This window comes from Fundulus heteroclitus, chromosome 2, assembly GCF_011125445.2.
Source record: "Fundulus heteroclitus isolate FHET01 chromosome 2, MU-UCD_Fhet_4.1, whole genome shotgun sequence".
Lineage (NCBI taxonomy): Eukaryota > Metazoa > Chordata > Actinopteri > Cyprinodontiformes > Fundulidae > Fundulus > Fundulus heteroclitus.
In genome coordinates, this window is record NC_046362.1 from 27296929 (window position 1) to 27317583 (window position 20655).

The window sequence follows — 20655 nt, forward strand, 5'->3', positions numbered from 1 at the left end:
GAAGCACACAGTTCCAGTCTAAGTCCCAGAACAGTTAGGTTTTCAGTTTGTGATGGTTGCACAGAGTAGGCTTTTTTTCCCTACCCCGACTCCCAAGAAGCTGGTTGACGTCTTTTAGAATTTATGGACATATCGATAATAAGACCCATCTTCTGTTCAGCCAAGGTTAAACATTTTACTCAAAAAATGTTGTAAAAATTCAGAAACAAAGAATTCTGTTAAACAAGAAAACTATGTTTTAGTATGTGAAGTGTTATATTAATCAACAGTGAGGTAAAATGAGAAGCCCCTGATATCTGCAGCAGATAAGTTCAACTTCATGGAAGTTTGACATAATCAACATCTTGTATTATGTCTTTTAAATTGTGTCATTACAGCAGACCCTGTTAAAACATTTAGCTTTTCCATGATGATAGCTTGTGTTAAGTTTTTTCATATTTAATGCAGTTTCTTCATTAAACTCCACACCCGTTTTTCAGCCATTCCTCATAAATTACTTTAATTCATCTAAATAACCTTTTTCTCTCAGTTTAGTTATTTTTTTAACCTATGTGAGGCAGAACTGAAAAGTGCTTTACAAATAAAGTTTATTTGGTTGATACTGCGGGCCAGAGATTAACTTGTAATAACAGAAACCCACTTCCAAAAGAGCCACCCTTTTAATGTATAGTTTATTGAGAAATAGGATATTTGTGCAAAATTGAATGAAGAACAAGAAACAGCAGTAAGCACCAAAAAGTTAAATCATTTTTCATTTTTACAATGCTTAATTTTATACTGAGCCTTGATGGTAACGATGCAAGAAAAAGTTATAATAAAGGGGAGACAAACATTTCACACATAAATGTCTTTTGACATTTTTCGGAGGAGTCACCGTATATGCCTTCGATTAGGTGGGAGGGGAAGGGGGCCTTATATATACATTATTGATAATACAGGCATTGTGTTTGTCCGCGTGATGGGGATTTTTAGGATACGTAAAGGCGTGAAATACAACGTCCTGTCGATTTTTTTTGTGACAGGGTGTCCGCTATTTATAAATACTAAGCATGACAGCGCGAGGGTTGTAGAGAAAGACACAGTTTTTGTGTTGAGGGGTCAGATGATTGAGAGAAAGCGAGATCTCCCCCCTTGTGTCTCCTCCCGCGCGGCGCTTCGAACAGGTTGAGTATTATTTTAACTGCTTACTGACCGAGTGAACTTATGACCCTCAAACTGACAGTGACCTGTAGAGTGTATGGACTTATTATGTTCTAAGCTGCAACTGGTAAGCAGTCAGTAACTGAGGTTAAACGCTTGCTGTTTACAGGGAGAGCTGAGGGGTTGCCTCGCTGGATTCTGGCTGAGCGAGAACCCTGAGCTTTTTATTTACAGATTCCGGATGGGGAAGCTTATGCGTCTAAACGATTTATATAGTTTTATTTTTAATCTTTATTTTGAAACTTTAAGTATTCAGAGTCTGACTGCTTTTACGGCTGAAACAAAGACTGATTTCCTCCCACCTTAAAGATTGGGTGCGCGTAATGGAATTAAATAATTCAAAATAATCATAATAATACTAATAAAAAGATTGGGTATGTATACCGGAGTTAAATAATTATAAATAACTTTAAATGATTACAATAATACTACTAAATAAGGTTGGGTATGCATAACAGAATTAAATAATTACAATAATATCAATGATAGTAGTAATAATATTATTAATGATATGAATATAAATGAAAATAATAATAATACAATTAATAAAAGAATAATTAATTAATTAATAATGATTAATGTGGGGGGGTCACATGAGGGGTCACGTGGTGGGGTCATATGGAGGTCACGGTAGGGTAATAATATCAATGATAGGGTGTCACATGAGGGTCACGAGCAGGGCCACGTGACGATCATGTGAGTGGGGTCACCTAAAAGGTCAATTAAAAAATAAGCCCCGCCCCTTTTTAAATCGCCCCGCCTACTTTTAATCCATCAAAATCGGATTAAAAAGTGACATGTCATATACTATATAATCTCTCTATCAGTGGTTTTTAATACTTTTTGGTAGAGTATACAATTATTAACATTCTTAATTTTTTTTTTATTTAACTCCCTTGAATCATTAAGGGATACAGCTTGCTCAGGTATTCAACTAAATTATACTACATGACCCACTGGCAACGTTTTTTCTAATGCATGCTTATTTAAGGTGTTATCCTGGTGACGTCTGAAGTTTACATACAAGATGCATTGACATGGATTTATGCCCTATAAGAGTTCATTGTAAGTTCGGCCCAATTAGAAGATATGTAGGTTGTGCTTGTAAAACAAACAGCTGCAGGTGCCTGGGAGAGATATCTCCCTCTGTCTTCTTGAGGTAATTTACATCATGGCAACAATGTTTGGTATGCCCAGAGCTCTCTTAGTAGGTGCTGTGCACATTGCAACAATCCATTAAATGCGGCATTGTTTTTCCCTTTCTGTTAACCCTTTTAGATTACAAACTTTTAATTGTGGCCTCCTTGGACACAACAACAGGAATATTACAATTTCTGGGGCCATGCCACTAGTAGGTGGTTTGTTCTTTGAAACCGACCAACATGTGCATGCGTACAAACACTCCCCGTTTACTATCTCCTGATTGTTGTCATGTTCACAAATCTTAGAAAGTCATTGCAGATAGAGAACGTCATACCAAAAGAGGAACCATAAATTCTGCTCTCTACCAGCATGTTAAGTTCAAGCACACATGGATTATGTAGAAGCAAAATTATCTAAAATGCACCACCTAGTCCACCTCTGAATGGGCAGATCTAAACTTAAGATTTTGGAGTTGCCTAGTCAATATCTGGACTTAGATCTAATTAAAGTACTGAGGCAAGACCTTGAACAGACTATTCTGGTGTTAAAACCTCCAAATATAGACGATAAAACCAACTCTGCACAAAACAGTGGGCTGAAATTGCTCCATTACAATATAAAAGATTTAATTTTTATCGACAACGACTGAAAACACAAAAACCAAAAGTGATGAAAAAAATCCCTGCAAGATCACATCCTCAACAGAATTTACTAATCTCACACACTAATATGTGAGATTAATTGTTTCAACATTTCACAAGTTACTCAAGCTAATCATTTTACTAGCATTAATTTATAAACTACTATCGCATTTTCATTGGAGGTGACCAAATTATTTGCTATCCTTTCAAAGCTGTCCAATAAATCACCTTATTCTCGTATTAGTTTGATGAGAGCACAAAGGCATGGATTTTAAAGTTAAGCTGTTGTTTCACCTCAGAGTCACTGAGACAGGAAACTTTCCATCATTTTCCAAGACCCTCAGGGAAATGATCCAGAGTCAAAAATATGCATTTTAGCAGGAGGGTATAAGTAGAGCACACACACAATAGTCTGGGATCAAAAAGCTTCCTCTGAATCGCATCTTTTAACACCTTGATGGTTGTAAAGCATTATCTTGTAAAACAGGACTAGTTACCCTGGAACTGGTGGTTGCACCTGAATTATAGTTTGGATCTTGAGATACCCAGGCAGAAAGATAACTCATTAATGTTAAGGGTAGAGTTCTGATAACCGGATATTCTAGCCAGACAACAGAGTTACGTTTAACTCTGCGAAAAAAAAAGCAGAGGGATGCTTCAGTTCCACGCTGACATCATTTCCAGGATGTCCGAGACAGAGACAGAGAGAGAGAGAAACAGGGAGACAGAGAGAGAGTGAGACTCAGAGTTCATTCTTCACCTTAAATAGGGCCAATTGTGTTACATCCATTCAGGGGTGTTTGCAACATGATAACAGTGTTCCGTTCATTACATTGGTGGAGAGGATACTATAATGCAGACGTGTCCTAGCTGACAGGTTTCCCCTAATTAGTCATTCTGTCCAATCTTAATATGTCAGGCTTTGGCCTCCAGAGTCCGTTTATCTGTGATCTCCATAGTAACTGATATTGCAGTCCTGTCTCTGTAGTCACATAATCTCTTACAATGACAATTATCTTCAAAAACAGAAGCGCTTTTGTCAGGGACAGAGTTGCAACCTTGGAGACTGACTTTTTAGATAACTGAGTAGAAAAAAAAGTCTGGATAGAGGAAATCAGACATGCACTGATAAATTAGACAATACCATAAGTTTTAATTTAAAACACTGAGGTCTGTAGTCACAAACTTAGTTGGCAAGTACATGGAAATGGGAGGCAATGCTCCACTCTAACTAGTGATCTATGGTAAACTGCCGTCTCATTGTTGCTTGTTTAATCAAACTGTTCAACATAATATATACAACATAACATAGGAGATTATTTGTGGTCAATATGCAGCCAATATTCAGTTAACCAGACATCTACTTTGGTTTTCCTTTTAAGGTGTGGGAGGAAACCTGGTTTCCATACAGTCTAGCCGCATTTCGACCCATCTGCATTTGAATTACTCACCGGGAGAGGTTCCCGAGGGTCCCAAAAGCTGCTTCAACCCCTGTTACACTTTTTTTGGTTCAGGTTTTGTCATTTAAATATCTTAGCATGGAATATATTCCTTAACATCTGTCTGTTGCATCTGAATTTCTAACCAGTTTGACTAAACTATTAATGCAACCTTTTGTTGAAGTACTTGTTTCATTAAGCTTTTGATTTGTTTAGTGTGCTCTTTGCAATGTAGTTGACCTGAGTTGGAATAAAAAAATCTGCTATCTACCATAAAAGTACAAAGGGGACTTTTGAGGCTGAAACCGACTCTGAATGCTCATAATTACACATTACATGTAGAAACGAGAAGACGTGATGTTTCCATTTGAACAAACAAACATGAAACAGTTGATGGCAGTGCCCAGCAACAACACTCCCTGAGGGGCTTCATATAGTCCTTAGCAGCTAATGTTCTCCCTTTTGAGTCAAAGTCAGATAGCAGTCGACAGTACTGTGGTATAAACTTAGTTGCAGAATTGTGCAATTTGCATGGATGTCAAAACAGACAGTCCCTGATAGATTGAAGTGCGTGAATAGACATTTGCAAGCGAGAAGCAGTAGAAATGATTTCAATCAAATCAGAAACCTGTGTAATCATCAGTAGTGTGTTTCTAACATGTAACATGTGTTATGAAATTATATAATAATTTATATGATAATAGTGTATTTTAAAGTTATACAGAGTTAACCTTTAACACGGTAACCTGGGATGGAGGGGGTTCTTTGCACAACACAATGGCTACATTCAGACTTCAGTAATAGTGCCAGGTGCAGGAGAGAACGGAAAATTTATTAGAGCCTTGTAGATCAGTTAATGGTTTTTTTAAAAAAACTTTCAGGGCCCTGAATATTATTTTAGTTGACTCCCAAGAAACAGGCCAGGCCAAGTGTCAGAAAGCACATATCGACTGAATGTCTCCAGAAAGGGGGGTTAGTCCAGCCCCCTCAGAGGCTCGTGTGTCTTAAAAGACATGTTCCGAGGGTAAACGGAGAGACACGACTTACAATTCATGGAAGGAATTTCGGGATAAGATTAGGCTATCCGCGTCGTTGATAAAACTTGTAAGTTGTCTCCCAACTTGGAATTCCAAATTGTAATAAGTGTATGTATGTTTTAAGTGGTTTGCCTCTGATTATTTGTCTCCTCTCTTGCTGCCAAATCATTGAACCGGATGGGTGAGACGGGCCGTGGTAAGATGGAGTAGAAACGAGCCCGAGTTTTATCACATGTAGACATGTAAACTGGACTGATGGTTTGTTGATTGTTAGCAGGGGTCTCACATCCTTGGTAAAAAAGCTGTTTTTAAGTCTGTTACTTTTTTGTTTTAATGTCCCTGAAGCCTTTCTGATTTAAGTGGGACAAACATTGCATTGTGCGGGTGGGTGGGATCTCTGGCAATATGTCTGGCCCTTTTCTGGACTCATGCAGCATAGACTGTGTCTAGGTCCTTTAGATGGCATCCCACAATCCCCTGTATTGTCCTCAACAGCCTTGCTAAATTCTGGGTCCGTGCAGCTCCCATACCACACAGTTATGCTGAGACAAAAAAGCCGTTCTGTTGTGCCTCTGTAACAGCTTAGTGGAAAGTCCAGCTTTTTTCAGTTTCCTGAGGAAGAAGAGCCACTGCTGGGCCCTCTTCACCAGCTGGGGGGTGTTCACACCCCCCAGCTGGGGGAGGTTGGAGGAGATTGGAGGAAATGTGAATGTCCAGGAACATTTTGCTGTCCATCCGTTTCACCACCTCCCAATGTATGCAGAAAGGAGCATATTCAATCTTCCTGGCCCTCCTGTTGTCCACTACAACCTCCTTGGTTTGGCTGATGTTCAGGATGAGGTTGTTCCTGGAGCACCACTGTGTCAAATTGTGGACCTCATCTCTGTAGTGGGTCTCATCATTGTTGGGAATGAGACCTACCACAGTGGTGTCATCCGCAAACTTGATAGCAATGTTTGAGGGGTGGATAGCGGAGGAGTCGTAAGAGACTCACGAGTGCAGAGGGTTGAGGACACAACCGTGCGGCGTGACAGTGTTGAGGATCAGTGAGGATCGTGGTTGATATGCAGGTATCAGGTCCACAGAGATATGATCTGATAATCCAAAGTGAGGAGCTGTTGCAGCCTGATGCGCTCCTGGGATGTTGCAGTAGATCTGATCCTATTGTCTCTGGTCGGAGACTTTATGATTTTTTTGGAAGTTGGGGAGATCAGGTTTTAATTCAGCATGATTTAAGTTTCCAGGTGCGATCACAGCTGCCTTTGGATCACTGGTCATTTTGCTGCCGATGAAACAATAGAGCTCCACCAGGGCTAATTTAACATTAGCTTTAGGCTGAATCTGATTATAGTACTGAGCCATGACCTTGAATAATTCCAGATAATGCTTTGTGGCAAAGGGTGACACAGTTTGGTTTAAGTGGCAATTTGAATATTTGTTTGAAAATAGCAAAAAACAGAAGTGTGTGTGTGTGTGTGTGTGTGGGGGGGGGGGGGGGGGGGGGGGGTGGTATTTCTTCCATTCCTGGTGTAAAGGCAGGCAAGCTGGCACAGTTGAAACAAAGACATTTTATTGAGAATAGAAAACTGGATATCATGAAAGTCCACTTATTTAAAACATGATAGAAAATGAACACAAACCCTGTATGAGATAAAACAATGGTTGAGTGGAAGCTGGGATCACTGGATGGAGAACGGGAAAGTCTAAATGAGTGAAAATAGCTGATGTGGAACCTGAAGATGGGAATTATTCCTTGATGGTCAGCAGGGGGATGAGCTGGGTTGAACTGATTTAAAAAAGGCTAAGGAGGATCTTTCTTCTTAACTTAGAGGCAATCCTTTGTTTGTCGGAAATGGCCTTTTAGAGCAACCTAAATGTATTTCTCCATTGTACATACAATAATGTCAATGAAGAAATACCTCTTTCTCTTCCTCTGTACCACTAATCTGCCCTGCAGTAACCTCATCACATTGACCTCTTCTGCTGTAATGTGTGTGTGTTTCTGTCGACAAGTCTCTCTCTGTTTAAAATGTGTGTCTGTGTGTTATCGGACAAGATATGCAGCCTTGAGGGTTTTTGTTGAGGCGCCCGTGTCTATCTGTCTGTGTAAAAGTACCATCTGGCACACAGCAGCAACTGAGTGTAACTTTTTTCATCTAGATGAACCCCACAACTCCAGGGTTAATCACACACAATGTTCACAGTGATTATCACATCAAGACTGTTGTGGTGTCTGTTGCTACTCGACGCCTCAGGTTTGATTTAGGGCATATTCCTGGACCAGAGACTCAGGCTAAGAGGGTCAAAAAAAGGGAAAGGTATGGATCCAGGAAGCTGCAGGTTGAAGGATTCCAAATATGGGAAAGCGTGTGTAAGATGTGTTTGTAGTGTTAGCTACATTAAGGCAACAAAATATGGTCTGTACCTGTATAGAGGAGAGTGCGTCCAGAGATCAACAAAGAGTGTTTATGCAATTTGGTTCAGTTTTTTCCAGGTCTTGTACGCAGGATCTGTAACATTTGACAAGTTGAAATAAAAGCTTACCTTGTTCAGCAAGTCAGTGTCCACTGAGTCATCTATGGGATGTCCATGCATTGGCAGTGGGAGAGTGAACAAATCTCTTTTTACACTTCACTGTCCTCTAAAAATTCACCCAACCCACCATGAATATTTGTGTCTTCTATCAATTTGTACACCCTGCAAAGGTAGATTTTTTTTTACACCCTAACAGTACCCACCGAGACAACTTAGGGAAATTAATGAGATACAGTGTCAGGGATCAGTTCCTCCGGCTTCACCATGGACAGTTCCGGATCATTCCACTCTGCTCAGTCCCACTCCAAGCCTGATCTGTTTCACCTGCTGCTCTAGTTATCCTGGACTCAATACACCTGCCAGCTCCCCTATATAAACTCCCTCAGTCTGTTCCCCACTGCTGGTCCGTCTTCAACCTTCAGATGCCCTCAGTCGATGTGTGTTCCTCGTCCGCCGTCTGCCTAGCATCTGCTCCCTCACCAGCTCAGCCGTCCAGCTCCAGCCATCTTCACACTTCAGCTCCAGCATGGTATAGTTTCCTGGTTTTTTCATCCACTGCTCAAACCCTGCAATAAAGACTCCTTAATTGTGGCTCTGTGTGTGGCTGAATTCGGGTTCAATCCACAAAACCCTGACAGTACGGACCAGCCAAATGAACCTGTCACCCACACAGAGCCCGGAGCTCACCTCTTTCCTGAGCTCCACAGCGGAGCTCTTCTGTATCCAGCTCCGAGAAAGCCTGGATGCCATCGCCGCAGCCAGCCCGCCTTGGAAACGGCTGAATGCCATCAACCACGCACGGGACATTTTCAAGGACCAGATCAAGCTCCTCTCAACCCTCGGAATCTCTGGGCTGTTTGAGGAGTTGGAGTGGAACTATCAGGCTGCGCATTCCCAGCTCCTCAACGAGCCACCTCCACCCAGACCACAGCTCACCTGCCTGTCCACCGTTGCTCCTTCCGTCTCTGCTGTCTCCGCCGCTGCTGCAGCTCCAGTCTCTGCTGTCTCCGCCGCTGCTGTAACTTCCGCCGCTGCTGTCTTTGCTGCAGCTCCTGATGCCTCACCGTCAGCAGCAGTTTCTACATCGCCGCCCGGCTCCTCCCGGCGCAGACGCCGGACTGGGCGGCACAGAAAATCTCCTGAGGCCAAGCCTGACATCCCCGCTGAAGCCGCACCAACTGCAGCCGACGTCACCTCCCTTTCTCCGGTGAGTCGGCCGAGCGCAGATGCTGCCGCTCAGGATAGTCTGGCAAGAGCACCCCGCCTTCATGAAGATCAGCTGTGGGACTTTTTCTACGGGGACAGGGACGACCTTCTCCCATGTTGGTCCGCCCCTGATGAAACTCCCACAGCCTACGAGGCCGGGGTGCACACCGCCTCTCCAACCACCGCAGAGGTTCCCACCGCACACGCCACGGCCCAAGCCTGCGTGGGTGTGCGCGCATCCGCCGAAAGCTCCGCTCTGCCAGCCGCCGAAAGCTCCGCTCTGCTGGCTATAGTTAAGGTTCCTGCTGCGCACGCCACGGCCAAAGCCCGCGTGGGTGCGCACATCTTGCCGACGCCGGCCGAGGAGAGAAAAGCCCTGCCGGCCGAGGAGAGAAAAGCCCTGCCGGCCGAGGAGAGAAAAGCCCCGCCGGCCGAGGAGAGAAAAGCCCCGCCGGCCGAGGAGAGAAAAGCCCCGCCGGCCGAGGAGAGAAAAGCCCCGCCGGCCGAGGAGAGAAAAGCCCCGCCGGCCGAGGAGAGAAAAGCCCCGCCGGCCGAGGAGAGAAAAGCCCCGCCGGCCGAAAGAAGCCCTCAACCTATGCAGCTGGCTGTCTCAAGGGTCCCTGCGGCACACGCCACGGCCCAAGCCTGCGGGGTGCACGTTCCTATACCGCCGCCAGCGACTAAAGGTCCTGCTGAGCCGCCGCCAGCCTTTGAAGGTCCTGCTGAGCCGCCGCCAGCCTCTGAAGGTCCTGCTGAGCCGCCGCCAGCCTCTGAAGGTCCTGCTGAGCCGCCGCCAGCCTCTGAAGGTCCTGCTGAGCCGCCGCCAGCCTCTGAAGGTCCTGCTGAGCCGCCGCCAGCCTCTGAAGGTCCTGCTGAGCCGCCGCCAGCCTCTGAAGGTCCTGCTGAGCCGCCGCCAGCCTCTGAAGGTCCTGCTGAGCCGCCGCCAGCCTCTGAAGGTCCTGCTGAGCCGCCGCCAGCCTCTGAAGGTCCTGCTGAGCCGCCGCCAGCTGAAGCCCCGCAGTCCAGCGAGGGGGTCCAGGGGGACCCGCCTCCAGCCCACGCTTCCGAATCCAGCGAGGGGGGTCCAGGGGGACCTGCCTCCAGCCCACGCTTCCGAGTCCAGCGAGGGGGTCCAGGGGGACCCGCCTCCAGCCCACGCTTCCGAGTCCAGCGAGGGGGTCCAGGGGGACCCGCCTCCAGCCCACGCTTCCGAGTCCAGCGAGTGGGTCCAGGGGGACCCGCCTCCGGTCAAAGCTCCAAAGCCCCCAGGGGGTAGACCTGATCCGCCGGCCGACGAAAGACCTGATCCGCCGGCCGACGAAAGACCTGATCCGCCGGCCGACGAAAGACCTGATCCGCCGGCCGACGAAAGACCTGATCCGCCGGCCACAACGCCCGCTCCTCCGCCGCCCACTCTGCTTTGCCGAGAACAGCAGCCACAACGCCCGCACCTGGCCCTGCCTCGCCGGGGTCGCCCACCGCGACGCCCGCACCTGGCCCTGCCTCGCCGGGGTCGCCCACCGCGACGCCCGCACCTGGCCCTGCCTCGCCGGGGTCGCCCACCGCGACGCCCGCACCTGGCCCTGCCTCGCCGGGGTCGCCCACCGCGACGCTCAGAGCCGGAGATCCTGCCGTTCTGCTGCCAGATGGCTGCGCCTCGCCGGGGTCGTCCTCCGCGACGCTCAGGGCCGGAGATCCTGCCGTTCTGCTGCCAGATGGCTGCGCCTCGCCGGGGTCGTCCTCCGCGACGCTCAGGGCCGGAGATCCTGCCGTTCTGCTGCCAGATGGCTGCGCCTCGCCGGGGTCGTCCTCCGCGACGCTCAGGGCCGGAGATCCTGCCGTTCTGCTGCCAGATGGCTGCGCCTCGCCGGGGTCGTCCTCCGCGACGACCGCCTCCAGAGACCTTGCTGCTTCGCCGCCTGCCACGTCCGGGCCGTCCTCCGCCGACCCACCTGGCCACAAGTCATCAGCCAAGCATCCTCCCGGCGCACCGAAGCAAGCCACCGCTCAAGTACCCCAGCGCTCTCAAGTACCCCAGCGCTCTCAAGTACCCCAGCGCTCTCAAGTACCCCAGCGCTCTCAAGTACCCCAGCGCTCTCAAGTACCCCAGCGCTCTCAGTTCTCCTAAGCCGCAGCTTGTGGTCTCCAGCTCTCCGCAGTGGCTTCCAGAGCTTTTTCGTGGCCGTCAACCCCCTGGTCGACCACCTGAACTTCCTCTTGTTTCGCCTTTGGCCTGCCAATCAAAGCCTCTCGCCGTTCGCCCTGGTTGGGTAGTTTTTTGTTGGACTCTCTCCCTCCGTCCTGTGCCTCCCTCCGCCCACCCTCAGTGGGTTATTTTGATGTTTGGACTATTTTTCTTTGGTCGTCTGGGATCCGACCTTGAGGGGGGGGGTGATGTCAGGGATCAGTTCCTCCGGCTTCACCATGGACAGTTCCGGATCATTCCACTCTGCTCAGTCCCACTCCAAGCCTGATCTGTTTCACCTGCTGCTCTAGTTATCCTGGACTCAATACACCTGCCAGCTCCCCTATATAAACTCCCTCAGTCTGTTCCCCACTGCTGGTCCGTCTTCAACCTTCAGATGCCCTCAGTCGATGTGTGTTCCTCGTCCGCCGTCTGCCTAGCATCTGCTCCCTCACCAGCTCAGCCGTCCAGCTCCAGCCATCTTCACACTTCAGCTCCAGCATGGTATAGTTTCCTGGTTTTTTCATCCACTGCTCAAACCCTGCAATAAAGACTCCTTAATTGTGGCTCTGTGTGTGGCTGAATTCGGGTTCAATCCACAAAACCCTGACATACAGTGGCTGATCATTAATAAGCAGAAAGACTTGACGTGTGCCAATTGTCACCCAGCGAGTATTCGGTGCACAGAGGTCTGCTCACTGTTTCAATCGACGTTCATTTTTCTGTTTTACCCATTTATGTTGTCTGTAGTTTATGACATAGTAAACTAAATTTTCTCTGATATGTCATCTTTGAATTTGTCCCTTGTTAGGGTTATGCACCCTTAATTACCTAAAAGAACCAACACAAAAACCAGTTAGACTTTTCTGCGGAAAAGGGGAAAAAGTCAAACGAAGCAAACTAAACACTTAGTGTCTGAGCTCAACTCCGCTGATACATTCCCACCTTAAGCCTTTATTACATCTCGCACAGGAGGGGGTACAAGATTTCACACCATTGCGATTCCCAGTTTTACAGCACCCACACAGCTGGGTGGGACAACTGTTCTTGTAAAGCTTCAGGGCGCAATTGAGAGGAAGCACATTAAGTTACAAGGAAACACTTGTAATTTAATGAAAATAAAATGATCACATTTATGTTTTCTAACACCCTTAAGAAAATATTATTCTTTTCATTCAAGGAAAACAAAAAAACTCATCCTGTTCTGCCCCATTATCTCTTCTTTCTTAGCGACTTAGCAGCTAATTAGCTGCTCTCATAGCTGTCCAATAGGATCCTTCATCCTGTATAAGTTTGAGTCATGCGAATTACAGCTGGAAAATATTTCTCTCATTTCTTTCCTTAATTACCAGGGCAGAGCTTTGGGATTTGATCAAAGTCAAAAAGTATCATCTTCTCACGAGAAGGAGAACAGCATGGGACACAAGTCCAAAAGAGGTCATGGTTTGGTCTATCCTGTTCCATTCTGCTCTAACCAGACAAAAGGAAAAACTCCCCTGTATATGTATACTCCAAAACTAGAGAAAACTAAACCTTCCACTTAAACAAAACAACATCTTCAACCAAGGCACCTTCTAGCGCCAGCTGAAAAATTCCTAGGTCCCAGCACGATCAAAATAATATGCTGAGACATATCTAACTGCAGCTGTACAGGCAAGTTAATGTTTTTGCCCCACAAAGTGATAAAGAGAAGCTTCTTTCAAAATTGAATCTAATAGAGGAAAAATGCTGAATGGGTTTTAAAGTTAAGCTGCTGTTTCACCTCAGAGTCCATGAGGAAGGAACATATTCATCATTGTCCAAGACCCTCGGGGAAATGATTAGGAGCGAATAACGGGCTTTTCTCTGGTTGTCGTTTAGCAGGAGAGTGAAAATCATTTAGAGCACACACACTGCAGTCCTGGAGTCAAAGTGCTTCCTCTCAATCGCGCCCTGAATTTTAGTTAGGATCTTGGTATACACAGGCAGAACGATAACTCATTATCTTCAAAAACAGGAATCCTCTTGTCAGGGACAGTGTTAGCCCTTGGAGCCAGAACCTTTAAATAATCAACAAGAAAGATAAGTGCATGTGTGGATATTAGCATTTCTAGTTGCATAAAGGAAATTAGGGAAGCAATGCTCCATTAAATAACACTATTTTACTTAAAAATAGTTTTTTTATTGAAATCATTAAAGATTCAATTCAATCAGGATTGCAGTCACAAACCCATCAGGCATGTAGGTGTGAAGCTGGTGGCAGTACTCCACTCTAACCAGTGCTTTGCAGCGATTTGGCCACTAAATGATGCATGCTTGTTTTATCTGAGTGCAAAACATAGTAGATGGTGGCCTGCTCCAGTAGTTTAGTTACCAATCGAGCCGTAGTTCGGGAAGAGGTTTGGTTTTCCTTTGGTTTAACTTTTGCAGGGTCCCAGAAGCTGCTTTAACCCCTGTTACACTTTCTTTTGTTCCAATTTTGTCATATTTGAACCTTTAATATTTTCCTTAACATCTGTCTGCTACATCTAAAAATCTAACCAGCTTGACTGAACCTGAAACTTTGCATGCAACCTATTGTAGAAGTACTAATTTTATTAAATTTCTTTAAACATTATTTTTTCATAATGGTAATGTTACTGGAATCTATGTTCAAAAGTACATTTGTTGAAAGTAAATTTACCATCACACACATTTTAACATTTAGCTTTGTTATGGCAGGGGCAAACAACCGATCTGCTCAGGTTCTGCTCCTTTTGGTTCTTCCTGGTCAGCTCGTCTTTCTACACATTATTTATCTGATGAAAGGAGGCCTCACTTTGCCCAGTGCTCTCTTCACTGTATTCTTCATATCTGCTTCTTTCATCCAGGTGAGTCAGCCACGGTGTGACATTCCCCACTGGCTGATTTTAACAGTGCTCTGATCTATCTGTTACCTCTGTCTCCCAGGTCTTCTTCCTGCTGAGCATGGCTGATTGCATAGTTCGCTGTCTGTGGAGGAGGGGCAAAGACCCTGACAGTTATTCAATACCCTACCTCACAGCCGCTGGAGATCTTCTGGGAACTGCTCTCCTCTCTCTTGCTTTCTTCTTGCTCTGGTATATTGGTGACCCATGAAATTAATAAATTCAACATGAAAACGAACAAAGTGGAGGAAAAGACAAAGGACAGCAACATCATAGTACATAGCATTGGTTCTCATCAAAGCAACGGTTCCCAAAAACAGTTTTGAAAAGTTTGAAATCAACAATGACATTAGTCACTTATTAGCAATTTACTAAGCTTTATTTGGCCTGGCAGGTCTTCAAGGTCCTGTTTGTATAAGGCAGACCAAAGGCCAGGTCCAAACGTTCGTGTGGCCGGGCCTTCTCAGTGGCAGCACTCCGATTCAGGACACAGCTCCCTCTGGATCTACCCTCCACCACTGATCTAAGTCTTTTTTTGCATCGAATCTCAAATCTCATTCATTCAGGTTGGCTTTAAATAGAAAGTAGCTCCCTGAAATTCTATTCCTGAGTTTATATTTCCTGTCCTTATGGGTCTATGCTTTGCTTTGTTTATCGCTGTATGTTTTTTTTTTAATTGTTTTTACCTACCTGTAAAGCACTTTGGTCGCTTTTATTGCCTTTGTGAAGGACTATATAAATAAATTATTATTGATTGATCAATTGATTGTTCACACTGGCTGACAATGCACATAAATACACATAGCACACAGACACAACAAGACATGATCTTTCCATTTTTTTAAAAAAACTGTTGATTTTACTGGCCAACAACAAAACTCCTTGAGGGGCTTAATATGTAATATATGCTGCAAATATCTAATGAGCTTTCCAGTCCGCCTCTTCCGTCTGGTCCCTGGTATTCTTCAGGAGGGAGCTCTGTCATGAGAAGGTTATACCCAAAATCGTTTCTAGGATGTAAATTACCTCAAAGAGGAAATATGGAGCTTATCTCTCCCAGGCGCAGCACGTGGAGCTGCTTTCAGTACAAACACAACCTACCTATCTCCTATTTAGATTGAATGTAGGGAGCAAATTCGTGTCAGTGCACCTTGTATGTAACTTTCAGGGCACTACAATCATCTCCTCATCCATATTTTGAAGTAGAGGTCGTCTTTTATATTAGTTTTTGTTTGCTTAAAGGCATACTATGCAACATTTTTTAGTTAATTAATGTGTTCCATACCGTTTTGGATGATTAAATGAGTCATTTCAGGTCGAACAAAGGTTTTCTCGGCTGCCCTGGTGGTACCGTACTTGCAATTGCAAGAGCCCTCGGCCCGCACCCACAGGCTCAGAAGTCTCGTGCAAGACCGCGAGAGTCGGTCTTGCTTTACGGCGAGAGCTCCATGTGTTTTTGCCCTGCCATTCACTATATGCACACGCGAAAGCAACAAAGAACCGCGTGTTAACCTCAAATAAACATGCAAGCATATCAAGTTTTATTATTATTATTATTATTATTATTATTATTTATTTATTTTTTTTAATTTTTTTTTTATTTTTTTTAATGTTGGCGAGGCGGTAGCGTGAGTTTGGCGAGGCGGCCGCCAAGATAGCGCTGCGGGAAACCCTGATGTTCATACTTTCACTGTGTTAGTCATTGTTTGTACTGCCGTTTTTTCGACTTTTACTTGCGTTCTCCTGTCTGCTAAGCTCAAAACAACCGCACCTGGCTTGACAGAGAAACCAGAACAGCTGGGCATCTTTATGACAGTGCACTTTTACTTTCACCCTCTGGGGGGAGCCTCGCTGAAAAATCAACCCTGGTTGCATAGTATACCTTTAACAAATGAGCATGTCTTTGCAATAAGTGTGTTTGAAATGATATTTGAAATGATATTGCAAAATCAGGATCTCCTTCATCAACTCAACAGGAAGTTAGTTCCTCACCTTGATCCAAAGGCTCTGCATTAGTGAGAAAATGCTTGCGGTGAGGGGAGTAGCTTCTCCTTGGAACAGTATCCCTTTGTTCTCAGTGGAGCTACAGGAGATAAGTTTATGAGGTCCTCATAAGCAACCCTTTGTCAGATAACAGGATAGCGAGCCTGAAGGGGAAGGGAGTGTAATACATCTGGGAGTCTCCTGCAGCTAACGTACGGTGTTTAAGCATAAAAGTTGAGGTTTGATCATAAACCTCCAGCCAACGGAGGGGAGCAGGACAGGGGGCATCACACTGAGATGGGGGCTGGTGCTGTATTGCTGTAAATGTTGATCTCCAAAGACATCTTTGTACATGGTTTCATATAATAAATGCTTGGTTGATTTACCTTCACTGACTCCATTTGCCTTTGTTCTGTCTCATAAACAAATTTGGGGAGGATCACCAACGTCCAGGGGTGCTATCTTGATGACCTTGGGCAGAGCTCAGTTGGTAGGTTGCCTGACTATTGGAGGTTTGAATCCTGCATCCCTTATATCCTCCAATCCTTTTTATATATAAAACATATATATATATATATATATATATATATATATATATATATATATATATATATATATATATATATATATATATATATATATGTATATGTATATATGTGTGTGTGTGTGTGTTTAATCATATCATTTCATTTCATTTCCAGACAAAGGCGATTTAAATGTGATAACATTTATCGAGACTCTGTATTCACCCTTATGTCATAAAAAATAGGTTTGCAGAAGACACTGTCTTACACATGGACACGGGGGAAAAGATTTTTAAAGACGTCATTGCTGTAACCTTTGAAATAGGAAGACCCCCCCCCCCCTCCACACACACACAGACACACACACTCCACCACCCCACATGGAGAGAGACCCCCAGACATGCAGCCCTGCTGAGAAAGGTTATAGCAGATGTTTCTGTTAATGATGACTTTTTAAATTCCTGAGAAAGTCTGAACATTATTTGCCCCTTTTATGTATGCAGACAGAAAAAAGGAGGTAATAGATTTTTTTAAACTGATTTGTTTATATTGAAAGGAAATAAAGCTGTTTAGAGTAACCTTGTTTTTTGAGTAAGTAAGACGTCTGACATTGGATCTCTATTTTCAAAGAAAACCTGGAATCTGTTGTTTTATCTTTTTGGGATTACGGAAAGTTTATTTGGACTGACAAGCTGCTCGGATTAGACTGACAATTGTTATGGAAATATATAATCAGTTTTTGTATTAATAATGCATTTTTCCTAAAGCAGTAAGACTTGCCTAAGTTTTAAATAATATTATTAAACTTTGTGGCCTGGTGGGCAAATAGTATGGAGTCTGCAGGGTTATAAATTCACTCAACTCAAATTCATGTGACTTGCCTGGTATCCACCATTCTTGTGGGATACCAGGCAAGTCACATGAGGTTTTATGGCAGGCAACCTTCAAAAAGATTTATGGTTTAAAACTAGGACCAGCAGTAACATACATCAGCCTCTTTAACACAAGACTTTAGTTGTGATGCAACACATTTTCCGTTGGCTGTTTCTCTGATTAGGGTTCCTCTTGGTAGAGCTACAGCTGTGTCTCTAAATATGTTGTTTGTTCAATAATGTTATCTAAAAAACTTCTTAAAACGCCTGTATGGTAATTCTACTGATTCAATATTAGATACAGATTGACTCTATTTATTAAATAGGTTTCTCGTAGACTTAACTGTCTTTTATTTAGGGGTAAGAGTGTTGTTAGACTTGAACTAAACCCCTCCTTCATACTTCTCTTTGTTTATTTAAACAAACTAACTATGGTTCTAAAGACCTCTGAACCTAACCAGCATTACCTTGCTCAGAGTTCCTATGAGACCTTTTTAGCTAAGTAGGACACAATCTATCTACCAGCCATCTTCCTCCTAAGGTCACACCCATTTCCAGTAGACAAGTTAGGCAACCTAGTAGCCACCTATTTCCTGTCTACCGCCTTAGTTAAAGGTGGCTCCTACTCTTACATAACAGCACTTGTTATCGGATCGGTTAAGTTTTAGTGACTCAAAAGTCACTAAATCTTTTAATAAACAGTCCCCTAAGGGTGCTGTTTATTAAAGTTTGCTGCAGGCAATCTTTAAAGACCTCCTAAACATTTTTAGAACCATGCACCAAGTCTATTTTACAACCATTAAAGAGCTAAATAAATATTGACTCAATAAATCAAATGTCCACAACTTCTAACAGAATTTTAAATGCTTCTTTGATTAGTAAACTTTAGCAGGGGATTAGTAACAGCACAATAAAGCAAATGAAGAAATCACACATTAAAATTTAACTAACTTCTTAACTCTATCTAGGGCTGATTACTAAAATGTTCAGGAGAGGCTTTTGAATTTCGGGGAGCAGACAGACCCATACCGCAGATGGAATCCTAAGGTGACTCTTTTTCCTGGGCGAAAGAGTTGATCAAATAAAGAACTTTCCTCCTCTTAATGGCAACGCTCTGATGTCCAGATGATGTCCTGCTCACAAAGGTTCACAGTTTGAGTCTCCGTCCTGACAACGTGACACGAGACAGAGGCTCCTCCTTTGGCCAGTCAATCGTCTTACTTCTGTCATGCGTCTTCTTTCTTGAATCTTCCTTCTTCTGCTCCGTGTAACGTGTCTTCTGTTATGAGAACTGAGCACTGAGCATACGTGCTTGAAAACCACTGGTGGGAGTTGCAAAACCCCTTTCTTCAGCCAAAATCCCTGTTGATGTTGTAATAGGGAGCGGCTAGCTGCAGTCAATAAGTTTCTTCCTCTCTTTTGGGCTGATTTCAGTAGACAGCAATCTTCCTCTTTTTGTTCCTACTTGAGTCATCTATCACCCCTCTTTCAACATCCTTCACTGAACAAGTACAGGATTACCTCACAGCCTTCACTGAACTTGTTCAAACATACAGCGGTTGGGCAATGAAACTGAAACACCTGGTTTTAGACCACAATAATTTATTAGTATGGTGTAGGGCCTCCTTTTGTGGCCAATACAGCGTCAATTCGTCTTGGGAATGACATATACAAGCCCTGCACAGTGGTCAGAGGGATTTTAAGCCATTCTTCTTGCAGGATAGTGGCCAGGTCACGACGTGATGCTGGTGGAGGAAAAAGGTTACCTGACTCGCTCCTCCAAAACACCCCAAAGTGGCTCAATAATATTTAGATCTGGTGACTGTGCAGGCCATGGGAGATGTTCAACTTCACTTTCATGTTCATCAAACCAATATTTCACCAGTCTTGCTGTGTGTATTGGTGCATTGTCATCCTGATACACGGCACCTCCTTCAGGATACAACGTCTGAACCATTGGATGCACATGGTCCTCCAGAATGGTTCGGTAGTCCTTGGCAGTGACGCGCCCATCTAGCACAAGTATGGGGCCAAGGCAATGCCAGGATATGGCAGCTCAAACCATCACTGATCCACCCCCATGCTTCACTCTAGGCATGCAACAGTCTGGGTGGTACGCTTCTTTGGGGCTTCTCCACACCGTAACTCTCCCGGATGTGGGTAAAACAGTAAAGGTGGTCTCATCAGAGAACAATACATGTTTCACATTGTCCACGGCCCAAGATTTGCGCTCCCTCCACTTTTAAACCGACGTTTGACATTGGCACGAGTGACCAAAGGTTTGGCTATAGCAGCCCGGCCGTGGATATCGACCCTGTGGAGCTCCCGACGGACAGATTTGTTGGAAACAGGAGACTTGAGGTGCACCTTTAATTCTGCCATGATCTGGGGAGCTGTGGTTTTATGTTTTTTGGATACAATCCGGGTTAGCACCCGAACATCCCTTTGAGACAGCTTCCCCTTGCGTCCACAGTTAATCTTGTTGGATGTGGTTCGTCCTTCTTGGTGGTATGCTGACATTACCCTGGATACCGTGGCTCTTGATACATCACAAAGACTTGCTGTCTTGGTCACAGATGCGCCAGCAAGATGTGCACCAACAATTTCTCCTCTTTTGAACTCTGGTATGTCACCCATAATGTTGTGTGCATTGCAATGTTTTGAGCAAAACTGTGATCTTACCCTGCTAATTGGACCTTCACACTCTGCTCTTATTGGTTCAATGTGCAATTAATGAAGATTGGCCACCAGGCTGGTCCAATTTAGCCATGAAACCTCCCACACTAAAATGAGAGGTGTTTCAGTTTCATTGTCCAACCCCTGTACTTATCCTTTTCAGCCTAACACATTTACTTTGTTAACAGAAAGGAAATGCTGTTTACTCAAGCAGGATAAGGAGACATGTTAATGTTTGAATAAATAAATAAATAAATTTCGAACATCTGGAAGGTGTGTTACAAAGACTGGATGATGTGTTTGCCAAGAGAGAGGAAGATTAATGTTTA

The 20655-nt window shown here is 44.4% G+C and overlaps 1 protein-coding gene across 2 annotated transcripts in view; it reads left to right on the forward strand.

Moving 5' to 3' along the window:
* Positions 1 to 15579, forward strand: part of slc41a2a (solute carrier family 41 member 2a) — a 48768-nt gene extending 33189 nt beyond the window's left edge. For both annotated transcript variants that reach the window (XM_036151897.1, XM_036151904.1), the window contains 3 exons: positions 4367 to 4498; positions 14087 to 14235; positions 14315 to 15579. In XM_036151897.1, the coding sequence (XP_036007790.1) occupies positions 4367 to 4498; positions 14087 to 14235; positions 14315 to 14482 (449 nt within the window). In that variant the 3' untranslated portion in view covers positions 14483 to 15579. The remainder of the gene's footprint in view (positions 1 to 4366; positions 4499 to 14086; positions 14236 to 14314) is intronic.
* Positions 15580 to 20655: the final 5076 nt, after the last annotated feature.